This window comes from Ranitomeya imitator, chromosome 1 (genome assembly GCF_032444005.1).
Source record: "Ranitomeya imitator isolate aRanImi1 chromosome 1, aRanImi1.pri, whole genome shotgun sequence".
Lineage (NCBI taxonomy): Eukaryota > Metazoa > Chordata > Amphibia > Anura > Dendrobatidae > Ranitomeya > Ranitomeya imitator.
This window is the reverse complement of record NC_091282.1, coordinates 612626929-612641252: the sequence shown is the minus strand read 5'-3', so window position 1 is coordinate 612641252 and position 14324 is coordinate 612626929. Positions and strand designations below refer to the sequence as shown.

Genomic DNA, 14324 nt, shown 5'->3' with positions numbered 1-14324 from the left:
TTGCTGCAGTGTTGGCCTCTTGCCCGTCTGAGTTTCCATATTGTTGGCCTCTCACCCATGTGGGTTTCCATACTCTTGGCTTCTCGCTCGTCTGGGTTTCCGTACTGTTGACCTCTTGTCCGTCTGGGTTTCAAGTACTGTTGGCCTCTCGCCCATCTGGGTTTCCGTACTGTTATCCTCTCGTTCGTCTGGGTTTTCGTACTGTTGGCCTCTGGCCCATCTGAGTTTGCACAGCGATGAGCTCTTGCTTGTCTATGGATAGTGCATTAAATGCTTCTCTTGTTGCAGGAATGACATGCCAGGCACGAAGCTCTTACCTGGTAGATGAAGTGCTATGGGGTCATCGCTTTATGTCTGTGCTCAGTCTGGAGGATGGATTTTATGAGGTGGACTACAACACATTTCACCAGACTTTTGAAGTATCTACTCCTTCCTGCAGCGCACGGGAGTTAGCTGAGAATGCTGCTAGAATGGACGCCCATCTCTACTGGTCCATTCCCAGCCAACTGGATGAGAAGGTGGAAGAGGGCACAGAAAAAGATGGCATGGACAAGCAGAGAAATGGCAGCGTGAGCAGTCCTGAAAGTGAGCCGGTCCTGCTGGAGTGAATGTGCAGTCCTTCCTACATACACTGACCTGCTCTGTTTCACAAATTGTTAAACCTCTAAAAACCAAGCAGTTTTCAGATAAGTCTCTCCAGCATCTCCATTCTCACAAAATACATTCACTATCCTCAAACTATTGCGCTTTTCTCCTGGCGAATCCATTCATCTGTCCGTTCTCTTGCCTACTGATCATTTTGCCTGGTGATGCTGTTAGCCTACTATGCCTTTCGCCCAGCGACTCCGTCCATGTACTTACTGGGCATCTAGCCCAGCAATTGCGTCCTCATGCACGCGGCGCTTCTCGCCCAGCTATGTTGTCCTCATGCACGCTGCGGCTCTCACCCCCGGCTATGTCGTCCTCATGCATGCTGCACCTCTCGCCCTCGGCTATATTGTCCTCATGAATGTTGTGCCTCTTGCCCTCGACTATGTGGTCCTCATGCACACTGCCTCTCGCCTTCGGCTATGTTGTCCTCATGAAGGTGTGCCTCTTGCCCCTGGCTATGTCATTGTCATGCACGCTGCGCCTCTCGCCCCCGGCTATGTCATCTTCATGCACGCTGCGCCTCTCGCCCCCGGCTATGTTGTCCCCATGCAAGCTGCGCCTCTCGCCCCCAGCTATATCGTCCCCATGCAAGCTGCGCCTCTCACCCCCAGCTATGTCGTCCCCATGCACGCTGCTCCTCTCGCCCCCGGCTATGTCATCTTCATGAACGCTGTGCCTCTCGCACCCGGCTATGTTGTCCTGATGAACACTGCGCCTCTCTCCCTGGCTATGTTGTCCTCATGAACGCTGCGCCTCTCGCCCACGGCTATGTTGTCCTCATGAACGCTGCGCCTCTCGCCCACGGCTATGTCGTCCTCATGAATGCTGCGCCTCTCGCCCCCAGCTGCGTTGTCCTCATGAACGCTGCGCTTCTCACGCAGCTATGTCGTCCTCATGAACGCAGCTCTTCTCGCCCCTGGTTATGTCATCCTCATGGATGCTGCACTTCTCACCCGGCTATATTGTACTCATGCATGCTGTGCCTCTCACCCCTGGCTTTGTCGTCCTCATGCACGCTGCTCCTCTCACACCCGGCTATGCTGTCCTCATGCACACTGCTCCTTTCACCCCCGTCGATGTCGCCCTCATGCACGCTGCTCCTCTCACCCCTGGCTATGTCAACCTCATGCACGATGCGCCTCTCACCCAATGACATCATCCTCATGAATGGTGAGTCTCTTGCTTGGCTGTGACGTTCTCATGCACGCTGCACCTTTTGCCATGCAACACTGTCGTTTCCCATGAGGCTCCCTTCTGGCTTGCTCCACCCACATACAGCATTACATAATCTCCACATTAACCCCATCTACACCAGTCCCTCCCAGAGTAATCAACATGTGAACCAATCACAACCACTTCAGAGCAGCGGTTCTAGATCTGGTCCTGGCTTGTGAAATATCAAAGTTCTGTGCCTGCTGCACAATAAAAAGGCTGATGCCCGCCCGTGTGAAAATTATTTACCCCCTCTCACTGGATGACACCAACTTCATCAGTATGAGTGGTATATGTAAATGAGATGTCAACGCCAGAGGAACCTAAGCATCTGCACTTCTCAGCTCTAAACGAAATGAAGAACCAAGAACCCCGCACAGCACACAAGTATTCATCCGGTCCAGAGACACCAGACTGTTCCACATCACACCCAAAAGGGACAAATACATCAAGAGGCGAGAGAAGAGGACTGCTTTAGAAGACAGGAATGCTGCTCACACTTGTAATAACCACAGTCAGCCTTGAACTGTAAGAGAATGTTGTATGGAGGGTCAGGGGGGGACCACCCTACATATGACAATACCAGTATATAGAATACCCAATGCGTTAGAATCGGGCCACCATTTAGTTATACAATAAACATCATCACATAGTAACTACTATGAGGGAGTTACTAGTGGAGAGGTCACATTGGTCAGGATTCAGGGGGACAATGGGTGGTGATGATCATTATGTGGAGAAAACATACATGGGAGGGGTGCCACTGAGGACAGGGTCTTGGAGGGTGCACAGTAGATGTGGTGCGGGGGTCACTAGAGGGCAGACAGAGTATGCGGAGCAGGGGTGACTAGATGGCAGAGAGTATGTGGGGCAGGGGTCACTAGAGGGCAGACAGAGAGGAAGCAGGGTCGGGGGTCACTGGAGGGGGAGAAAGAGGATGCTGGTTGGGGGTCGCTGGAGGGCGGAGAGAGAAGACACAGTGGTGGGGGTGACTGGAGGGCAGAGAGAGAAGACACGGCGGGGTGACTGGAGGGCAGAGAAGAAATGGTGGCGGAGGTGACTGGAGGGCAGAGAAGACACGGTAGCGGGGATGACTGGAGGGCAGAAAAAAAATGGTGGTGGGGGTGACTGGAGGGCAGAGAAGACATGGTGGTGGGGATGACTGGAGGGCAGAGAAGACACGGTGGTGGGAGAGACTGGAGGGCAGAGAAAACACGGTGGCGGGGATGACTGGAGGGCAAAAAAGACATGGTGGTGAGGGTGATTGGAAGGCAGAGAAGACACGGTGGCAGGACTGGATGGCAGAGAAGACACAGTGGCGGGGATGACTGGAGGGCAAAGAAGACATGGTGGCGGGGATGACTGGAGAGCAGAGAAGACACAGTGGCGGGGATGACTGGAGGGCAGAGAAGACATGGTGGTGGGGGTGACTGGAGGGCAGAGAAGACACGGTGTCGGGGTTGACTAGAGAGCAGAGAAGACACGGTGGCCGGGGTGACTGGAGGGCAGAGAAGACACGGTGGCGGGGGTGACTGAAGAGCAGAGAAGACTAGGTGGTGGGATGACTGGAGAGCAGAAAAGACAAGGTAGTGGGGGGTCACTGAAAGGCAGAAAGAGCAAGAGGAGAGGGCGAGGGGCAGGGGTCACTGCAAGGCGGAGAGAAAGGACCCAGGGCGGGATCACCGGAGGAAGGGAGAGAAAGGACGCGGGGTGGCGTCACTGGAGGGAACAGGGCAGGGTCACTAAGCCGAGGAGTAAAAGCAATTGTATAAATGAAAAGCATGTACAGATTGAGGAGATAGGGAGGTGGGGGTTGAAGAGCGGATATGACCTACACAGTCAGATACCACAGGAGCGAAGAACGGTGGAGACCACAGCCAGAGAAGAGGGGGCACAGCAGCAGCCAGACCAAGGCACCAGGAATTTGGCACTCTTCCCACCACATATTCATTCCTCAAACCCCATCGCTTACCTTGACTCCTCCCAATATGTTACAGGAGGCTGTGATGTTTTTGGATGATTCACATTTTATTGGCTATTTGTCACATTAAGAGGCCTGGGGCCCAGCAATAAGTTCACAGTAGACACCGGAGTAGTGACCCTCATCACTCCCTAACCGCCACTAAGCGCATGCAGCGGGAGCAGAGAGGATTATGGACAGGCACTGCCCACATTTGGCTGACATCAGGTAGGGCTTCCTGAGGACCCCAACATCAATGCAGGGCAGCTGTGGGATGTCATGTGGCCGTTGCCAGTCACCACTTGTCCTGCAGAGTCAAATTTATCTAAGTGCTAATGAGAAAGTCAACAATCACAAGACTAAAACATGGTGTCCGTCCATCAGCACCACCCTGCCTATTGTGCCTCATGTAAAAACAGAGGTGAGAAGACTCCACCCACTCTTCATGTGCACCAATTCTGCCCTCACCGCTTCCGGCTGCGCAGATGGCGAATGTAGCAGCAGGTGACTGTTGACAAGATGGTGACGCCCACGACCAGAGCACTGGCAAAACCGCCAATCATCGGGATCAGGAGGAGGTCGCGAGCTGAAAGAAAACAGAAGATGTCATCACAGTGGGTGGAGCCTAAAAGTCACTGCTCCAGGAAGAGGCAGAGCAAGCACAAAGCGGACAAAGACCCCGCCATTTTTCCTCCATCACATTGTACACCCTGGCATATACATACCTCGAGCATATGGGTAGAGTCTGATGGAGTTAGACTTAGTGGAGGCCGCATTGTGCCAGCTGACGTCGGGGTACTGAATCCAGGCGGTGACTGCGCAGTGATAGGATCCCTCGTCCTCAGCCTGGATGTTGTACAGACGCAGACGATAACGCTCTGCTTCCACCTTATCCGTGCTCAGCTCTCCACCAGAGACGCGGGACCCTGCTTCCGACACGCCCTGCCGGCTCATCGACGCCAGGAGCCGACCCGATTGTTCATGTGGTTCCTCCCCTGCAAGCTCTACCCACCAACTGACGGCAAAATGAAGAGATGGTGGAGGGGTATCCATCGTGATATTACAAAGCAGGACAGCCGTGTCCCCACGATATATGGGGGCAGAGTCCAGAAGAACGAAGGCGCTCACGGCAATATCTACAGGAATAGAAGCAAAGCAAGAGTAGCATCAGGCGGCGGATTCTCCGCCCAAAGAGGAGCGCCAGGCGGCTTCTCTGCCCAAAGAGGAGAGTCAGACCGCGGCTTCTCTAACTTAGGTTGGAATTAAAGATAATCATGCTACAGAGCCTCTACTGTAAGAAAGGGGTTATATCACTACTTCACCTAATGAGGGGGGTCGTCACACTATGGAGGTCTCAAATGGTTGGTGTGTTGTTGGGCTCATCACACTGCTTTACCTTGTGGTTTCATTAGCACTCTCAGGCTCGGTGACGTCTTCTTAGACACCTCCTCTTGTCTCGCTCCTGGGTAGGACACAATGGCGGTGACCCGGCAGCTGTAGGATCCGATATCGCTGGGCTGAGCAGAGTAAATCCTCAGGCGGTAGGATCCGGGGAAGGGGGAGATCTTCTCCAGAGAGATGTGTCTCACTCCCACGGCCTCCCCAGTGTATTGCTCTCCCAGCTGCACCTCTCCGTCTGATGTCATGGATGAAACCCGCTGTCCAGGGGAACCTGGCACTGTCATTAGCCACCACTCCACAGAGAAGAGCACATCTGGGGTAGGAGGCAGCAGCATGGACACACTGCAGAACATTTCCGCCATGTCCCCAGACTGCAGGCGGAGCTCCAGAGGAGAGGACGAGACCGTCAGCAAAGAGTCTAAAGAAAGGGAGAGATACAGGAGACAGTGATGAGACCGCTAGCAGATAGTGATGAGATCTCCTGTAGTGGCGAAAACTAGCAAATAAGCTATGAGATCCCGATTCTTTGAGTTGCAGGGTTGACACGACTTTGGGAGCTAATCATTAACCAAGCTTACGGATAGAGTGGCAGCTGCATAGCAGAGTGCCGCTGCTGATCCTCATGCCTCTCTTACCTATGGTCTGCACGGACACCTGGGCCAGCACTGCTCTCTTCTCGGTGATCTTCTGCCACCTGCCATCAGGGTCCTGGATCCACTGTGCTGCAATACAGTGGTAGGTGGTGGCATCCTGTGGTCTCAGGCGGGCAATTACCATCTTGACAGTGGAGTTATCAAACTTCTCCACACGGATCTCCTCATTCAGGTAGCGCTCCATGTACAAGGCTGGCTCCACGCTGAAGTCCCACCGAACAGAGATAATGTCCTGCAGGGTCTCCCGTCCCACTGGAGTCCCGGATGCACTCACCCCAAATGTCACTGAGAGATGGGTGTGCAGAGGAGAGGCGGATAGCGCGGAGCATGAGAGGTGCAGCTCACGGCCCTCCACCAGGTTGAGCTGAAGAGGTGGAGGGGAAGACAGGCGTCCTCTACTGGAGCCCACTGAGGAAACATGCAGGGTGTCCGGGATAACTACGAGAAGAAGAGGCAGAACATGAGGCCTCTGCTGGAGAATACTGCCCGCTACGTCCAAGGACCCATCCAGCACTACACCTCGCACTACTGCCTAGGACTCTTCCCATACTCCATTACTACTGCCTGGGACCGCTCCTACTCCCTCCCTCACTACTGCTCAGATCCCTCCTATGCTCTTTCCCCCCTTCCTTGCTATTGCCTGGGACCCCTCCCTCACTCCATCCTGAAACCCTGCTTATGCTCCTTCCTGAGTCCCCTCCTATGCTCCTCACTCCTCCCCCTCGCTACTGTGACATTCCTGCTATGCTCCTTCACCCTCCCTAGCTCCTGCATGGGACACCGCACATGCTCTCCTCGCTCTTGTCCTGAACACCTCCCTACACTCCCTTGCTCTTGCCAGGGACACCCCCCCCCCCCAATACGCTCCCTCGGCCTTGCCCGGGACATCCTCCCCCTATGCTTCCACGCTACTTCCTGGGACCCCCCTACGCTCCATCATTACTTCCCGAGATCCCTCCTACCCTTATTGGCTACTTCCCGAGACCCTTACTACAAGCCTTTCCCCTCCCTCACTACTGTCTGAGACCCCTCTTATTCTCTTCCCTATGGCCTGGAACACCCTCCATATACTCCATCTCCCTCCTTCCCCCCGTCACTACTGCATGGGGCACTGCCAATATACACACATTTTGCAATTGCCATGTACACTTCCCTTTTACTGGGCATGATCCCACTACAGCACAGGGTCCTATTCACACACCTTCCCCACATTATGGAAATTTATGTGCCCCCCTGTAGTCTGTGTTACTTAACACCCAACACTGTCATGTGACTACTCAGTGGTAGAACCTTTCATGGTGATCTTGTCACTGTAGCTCCCAAGGTAGCGGGCATCTGTGGTTGGGGTGTAGCACTCGTAGACGCCGGCATCTTCACTACGCAGGCTCTGGATGCGGAGCTCCACGCTGTCTCCACTCACTCGATGGATGGAAATATCGCCGCTGCTCACCCGAGGAGAGAACACAGCGTACGAGAAGTCAGGGTCCTTGGTGCTGGCGATAGCAATGGAGTTACCAGGAGCCCCGGGCCGGTAAACAAACCACTCAAAGTTCTGGACAGTCGGACCCTCGTACCCACTGACATTACAGAGGATGGAAACCGATGTCCCCTCTACACGGTACAGGGGGCCACTTGGAAGCTTCACCTCCCGGGCAACAGCCAGGCCTAAAACACAGGATGAAAGGAGACCATCAGCATGATGACAATCACAGAGGGACTACAAAATTTGAATAAGGGGGGGGGAGTGTATAGCAGCCAAAAGGAGAAACAACAGGATATGACGAGGAGGAACAACACGAACACGAGAGGAGGAGGAGGAAGCACACGAAATGACGAGGAAGAAGAGGAATATCACGAGATGAGGAACAACATGAGATACCGAAGACGAGGAACATAAGATAACGAGGAGTAACAAGACATAACAAAGAGAAGGAGGATGATCAACATATGATAATGAGATGGAACATGAGATAATAAAGACGAGGGTATAGCAGACACTGAGGAGCGGGGTACAACATGATATAACAAGAAGGAGAACCATATGAGATAATGAGATGTGTCATGAGATAAGAAGGAGGAAAAATAACATGAGATAATGAGGAGAGGGGACACGATATACAGCAAGGAAGAGGGTACAGCATTCTATGAGAAACAACATGGGCAACGAGGAAGAGGATCAACATGAGATAGAACATGAGATACTGAGGAGGGGTTACAACACACATTGAAGAGAGGACAGCACACACACAGACTGAGGAGGGGGATACAGCGCACACACCTAGGAGTGCGGGTACAATAGGCACACGCGCACATACTGAGGAGTGGGGGTACACCACCCATACGCGCACACACACACACTGAGGAGTGTGGGAATAACACGCACACACACACACACACACTGAGAAGTGGTGGTACAACCCACACACTGAGGAGTGGGGGTACAACACACACACTGAGGAGTGGGGGTACAACACACACACTGAGGAGTGGGGGTACAACACACACACTGAGGAGTGGGGGTACAACACCCCCGAGGAACAGGGGTACAACACACACAAACTGAGGAGTGGGAGTACAATACGCACACACTGAGGAGTGGGTACAATGCACGCGCACTGAGGAGTGGGGTTACAGCACACACACACTGAGGAGTGGTTGTACAGCACACACACACTGAGGAGTGGTGGTACAACATACACACTAAGTAGTGGGGGTACAATGCACACGCACTGATGAATGGGCGTACAGTGCACACACACTGAGGAGTGGTTGTAAAACAGACACACTGAGGAGTGGGGGTATAGCACACTGTAAAGTGGGGGGAACAGCGCACACGCACTGAGGAGTAGTTGTACAACACACACAGAGGAAACAGTACACACGCACTGAGGAGTGGGGGTATAATGCACACACACTGAGGAGTGGGGGTACAGCACACACACACAACGAGGAGTGGGGGTACAACACGCACACAAACTGAGGAGTGGGGGTACAACATGCGCACACACACACACACACACACACCGAGAAGTGGGGATACAACACACACACATTGAGGAGTGGGGGTACAACACGCACACACTGAGGAGTGGGGGTACAGCACACACTGTAGATTGGGGGAACAGCGCACACGAACTGAGGAGTGGAGGTACAACACACACACTGAGGAGTGGGGGTACAGCACACACTGTAGATTGGGGGAACAGCGCACACGCACTGAGGAGTTGAGGTAGAAAAAAAAAATCAGCCTCAGGGGATGGAATATACTGTGTTCTGTGAACTAACGAAGGAGAACCACATGAGATAACGAGATGGATCATCAGATAAGAAGGAGGGAAAATAACATGAGATAATGAGGAGAGGTGACACGATATACGGCAAGGAAGAGGGTACAACATTCTATGAGAAACAACATGGGAAATGAGGAAGAGGATCAATATGAAATAGAACATGAGATACTGAGGAGGGGTTACAACACACATTGAGGAGAGGAGGACAGCACACACACACACAGACTGAGGAGGGGGATACAGCGTACACACCTAGGAGTGGGGGTACAACAGGCACGCGCGCACATACTGAGGAGTGCAGGAATAACACGCACACACACTGAGGAGTGGTGGTAAAACCCACACACCGAGGAGTGGGGGTACAGCGCACACACACTGAGGAGTGGGGGTACAACACCCACACCCACCGAGGAATATGGGTACAACACACACAGAGGAGTGGGGTACAACACACACAAACTCAGGAGTGGGGGTACAATACGCGTACACTGAGGAGTGGGTACAATGCACACGCACTGAGGAGTGGTTGTACAGCACACACACTGAGGAGTGGTGGTACAACATACACACTAAGTAGTGGGGGTACAATGCACATGCACTGATGAGTGGGGGTACAGCGCAAACACACACTGAGGAGTGGTTGTAAAACAGACACACTGTAGAGTGGGGGAACAGCGCACATGCACTGAGGAGTGGTTGTACAACACACACACAGAGGAAACAGTACACGCACTGAGGAGTGGAAGTACAATGCACACGCACTGAGTGGGGGTACAGCGCACACACATAACGAGGAGTGGGGGTACAGCACGCACACAAACCGAGGAGTGGGGGTACAACATGCACACACACCCACCGAGGAGTGGGGGTACAACACGCACGCACACTGAGGAGTGGGGGTACAACAAACACAATGAGGAGTGGGGGTACAACACACACTGAGGAGTGGGGGTACAACAAGCACACACACACACACACACACTGAGGAGTGGGGGTACAACAAACATTGAGGAGTGGGGCCACAACACACACACACACAGAGGAGTGGGGATACAGCACACACACTGAGGAGTGGGGGTACAACACACACACACACACACTGAGGAGTGGGGGTACAACACACATTGAGGAGTGGTGGTACGGCACAGACATTGAGGAGTAGGGGTACAACACGCACACACTAAGGAGTGGAAGAAGAACACACAGAAGTGGTACACCACAGACACTGAGGAGTGGGGTACAACACACATAGAGGAGTGGGGGTACAGCCCACACATACACACTGAGGAGTGGGGGTACAATACACACTGAGGAGTGGTGGTTCGGCACAGACATTGAGGAGTGAGGTACAACACGCACGCACACTAAGGAGGGGACGTACATCACACACAGAGGAGTGGTGGTACACCACAGACACTGAGGAGTGGGGTACAACACACACACAGAGTGGGGGTACAGCACACAAACACAGAGTGGGGTTACAAGACACACTGAGGAGTGGGGTCCAACACACACACTGAGGAGTGGGGGCACAGTGCACACTGAGGAGTGGCGGATACAACGCACACACACACACTGACGAGTGGGGGTACAACAAACACTGACGAGGGGGTATAACACACAAACACTTAGGAGTGGGGGTACAACACACTGAAGAGTGGGGGTACAACACACACACTGAGAAATGGCGGTACAACACACACACTAAGAGTGGGGGTACAGCACACATGCTGAGGAGTGGGGGTACATCACACACGCTGAGTGAGGGTACAACTCAAACTGAGGAGTGGGAGTACAACACACACTGAGGAGTGGGGGTACAGCACACACACTGAGGAATGGAGATACAACATACACACTGAGGAGTGGGGGTAAAACACGCACACACACTAAGGAATGGAAGGATAACACACACAGAGGAGTGGTGGTACAGCACAGACACTGAGGAGTGGGGTACAACACACATGGAGGAGTGGGGGTGTCAGGAATATGATGTATTTGATTCTATATTATCACACACACTGAGCTCTGCTACATCCATTAGGTCTGTGGACAGACACACGCTGTGGGCTTTTGACTCCCCTTCCTCCCAGCTCCTTCTCCCTGCTGACAATACAGCTGTAAGGTGAAACTCTAGTGTGTGACTCTGTTCCCCCTCCCTCAAGAATGCAGAGGTGAGCAGAAAACCCGTTCTGTTTCCAGTCATGTGCGTTCTGTTGTTTATGAGAGTTATTCAAGAGGGAATAATTCGACCCCAGGTAGTGAGATAAGTGGGAAAGTTACATATTTGGGATGTGCCAGGGTAGAGCGACATGCACAGTGTTTTACTAAGCTCAGCGCCTAGCAGAAACAGAAACGGATTACTACTTAACCGGTTCACACAGCTACCCCATGTGTAGACTTAACCCCTTAATGACAGCCAATACGTCTTTTAACTGACCTGAGATATAAGAGAATAGCATCCCCATACAGGTGACAATCCAGCAGCCGTCAGCTGTATACTATAGCTGACAACTTGCTGCATCAGCCACGATCAGCGATGGCACCGTCCAAATCTGTTTAACCCCTTAGATGCTGCTGTCAATAGTGACATCATTATAAATGGTTAACAGAGTGTGGCTTCTCCCTCTTTATCCCTATCGGCACCCTCAGATCATGATTTTGTGGTCCTGATGTTTGCCATGGCAATTCATGACCAAATAGCGGCCTCAGAGTCTGTCGGCTGTAGTAATCTGTTTAGAAGTTAGAGGCATTTAGGTGGTAAAAATACACATTGTCATTTCTGTCATGTCACTTTGCATTAAAGGGAACCTGTCACCCCGAAAATCGCGGGTGAGGTAAGCCCACCAGCATCAGGGGCTTATCTACAGCATTCTGTAATGCTGCAGATAAGCCCCCGATGTTACCTGAAAGAGGAGAAAAAGACGTTGGAGAGAAGACCTGGTTTACTGTATGTAAACCAGGTCTCATATCATGTCGGGTTTTAGGAAGGAGAAAGAAAAAGCCGGTAATTGAATTACCGGCTTTCAAGCTGTATAGCGCTGGAATAAATATTAATATATATACATATATGTGTCTCACTGACATTATATATATATATATATACCTATTCTATGTGTACACATTTATTCTACCTATTGGACTGGAAGCTGTCAGTGTGATTTTACTGTACACCGCACTGAATTGACGGCTTTTCTCTCTAACAGCGCTGCGTATTTCTCGCAAGTCACACTGCTTGTCCGTGTGTAATCCGTATTTTTCACGCTTCCATAGACTTTCATTGGTGTATTTCTTGCGCAGTACGGTGACAAACGCAGCATGCTGCGATTTTGTACGGCCGTAGAAAGCCGTATAATACTGATCAGTAAAATACGGCAGATAGGAGCAGGGGCATAGAGAATAATTGTGCCGTATTGTTTGCGAGTTTTACGGACGTAGTTTCTGCGCTCTTACGTCCGTAAAACTCGCAAGTGTGAAGCCGGCCAAACACTGGAATTTTTTGGAAGCGTTCCAGAGTGTCACAATTCCCACCGTGACTGTCAACTATAAGTCACGGATCGGGGCGACCTTTGGCCAACACCTGGCTATCACAGGTGAAGGAGGGCTTATCTTAGTTATCCCTCCACTGCTACAATGTGACGAAACCACACACAAGGCTATTGGCCTATCAATTTACCGCAGGGGCTTAGTTTAGTTATCCCACTGCTGCTACAATATAATACGAACTGCAGGGGTTTATTTATATCCCGCTATACAGTTCCGCTTGAGAACTTGCAGCTCTCTGGCGCCTCCCTTACCCTTAGGTCAGACTAGGTACTGTACCTAGGGTAATTAGTCACCAGAAAGGCTGCCTGCTATGTATTGGCTATTGGGCACACTGCAGCGAGGGCGATATAACTACTCCCACTCAGGCAGGAACACGCCGCTGTCGCTACAACGACTCCCAAATGCACAGAACAAGTATGCTGCCACCAGCTCCGATTAACCGGGTCCGAAGCCAACCCAAATCAGTAGCGCAATTCACTTCAGAAGACTTAGGGTACGTTTTAGAGCAAGAGAACGAAGCTAGTAATTTATATATTTTACTCCATCAGGCAGTGTTTATAAAAGGTATATAAAGATGTTACAATATGAGACAAAGTATGTACAAAGCCATTATAAAATAAACAGGGATTAAAAAAAAGATAAAACTCACATTTTGCTTAATTCATTTCAGGCTAACCATGCTGGTTGGCGGAGCCCAAATATCCCAGTGCATCAGGAAGTCTGGATAGAGTGAAATCCCAGGCATGAATGAAGGGGGGGGTGTTGTGAATTCTGTGGCTGAGTTCACTTCTGTGGTCACAAGTGGTATTGCAGTCTCTGGGCTTCCTCCCTCAGGTGTTTTGGTGAGCTCGTTGGCTGCCTTGCTATTTAGCTCCACCTGAGTCTGTCTTCCTTGCTCCTTGTCAATGTTCCAGTGTTGGATCTGAGCTACTGCATCTTTCCTTGGGCCTGCTGCTCTGCTAGATAAGTGCTTCTAGTTTGTTTTCTGTTTTTTTCTGTCCAGCTTGCTATTGTCTTTTGCTGGAAGCTCTGAGAAGCAGAGGGGTGCACCGCCGTGCTGTTAGTTCGGCACGGTGGGTCTTTTTGCCCCTTTGCGTGGTTTTCGTTTTAGGGTTTTTTGTAGACTGCATAGTTCTCTTTGCTATCCTCGCTCTGTCTAGAATATCGGGCCTCACTTTGCTGAATCTATTTCATTCCTACGTTTGTCTTTTCATCTTGCTAACAGTCATTATATGTGGGGGGCTGCCTATTCCTTTGGGGTATTTCTCTGAGGTAAGTCAGGCTTGTATTTCTATCTTCAGGCTAGTCAGCTCCTCAGGCAGTGCCGAGTTGCATAGGTAGTTGTTAGGCGCAATCCACTGCTGCTTATAGTTGTGTGAGGATAGATCAGGTACTGCAGTCTACAGAGATTCCACGTCTCAGAGCTCGTCCTATTGTTTTTGGTTATTGCCAGATCTCTGTATGTGCGCTGATTACTGCACGCTGTGTTGCCTGATTGCCAGCCATAACAGGGGGGGGGTTAAGTGCCATGCCTTATACTTGCCGGCTTGTGACATCACTAAAGAGGCTAGTTTACCTGCACCCTCCCCTCTCTCAAAGTTACGGATTTTA

General features: G+C 51.6%; 2 protein-coding genes across 2 annotated transcripts in view; one reads left to right on the top strand and one right to left on the bottom strand.

The window, feature by feature from the left end:
* KCNJ9 (potassium inwardly rectifying channel subfamily J member 9) overlaps positions 1-2107 on the top strand; it is a 28490-nt gene extending 26383 nt beyond the window's left edge. The window contains exon 3 of the mRNA XM_069726134.1: positions 289-2107. Within this exon, the coding sequence (XP_069582235.1) occupies positions 289-608 (320 nt within the window). The 3' untranslated portion in view covers positions 609-2107. The remainder of the gene's footprint in view (positions 1-288) is intronic.
* A 1763-nt stretch (positions 2108-3870) lies between these two features.
* The window catches only part of IGSF8 (immunoglobulin superfamily member 8), a 34814-nt gene continuing 24360 nt past the window's right edge, over positions 3871-14324 (bottom strand). Inside the window, exons 2-6 of the mRNA XM_069726121.1 lie at positions 7168-7542; positions 5860-6315; positions 5220-5642; positions 4549-4959; positions 3871-4409 (exon numbers count right to left, since the gene is read on the bottom strand). Coding sequence (XP_069582222.1) covers positions 4288-4409; positions 4549-4959; positions 5220-5642; positions 5860-6315; positions 7168-7542 — 1787 coding nt within the window. The 3' untranslated portion in view covers positions 3871-4287. The remainder of the gene's footprint in view (positions 4410-4548; positions 4960-5219; positions 5643-5859; positions 6316-7167; positions 7543-14324) is intronic.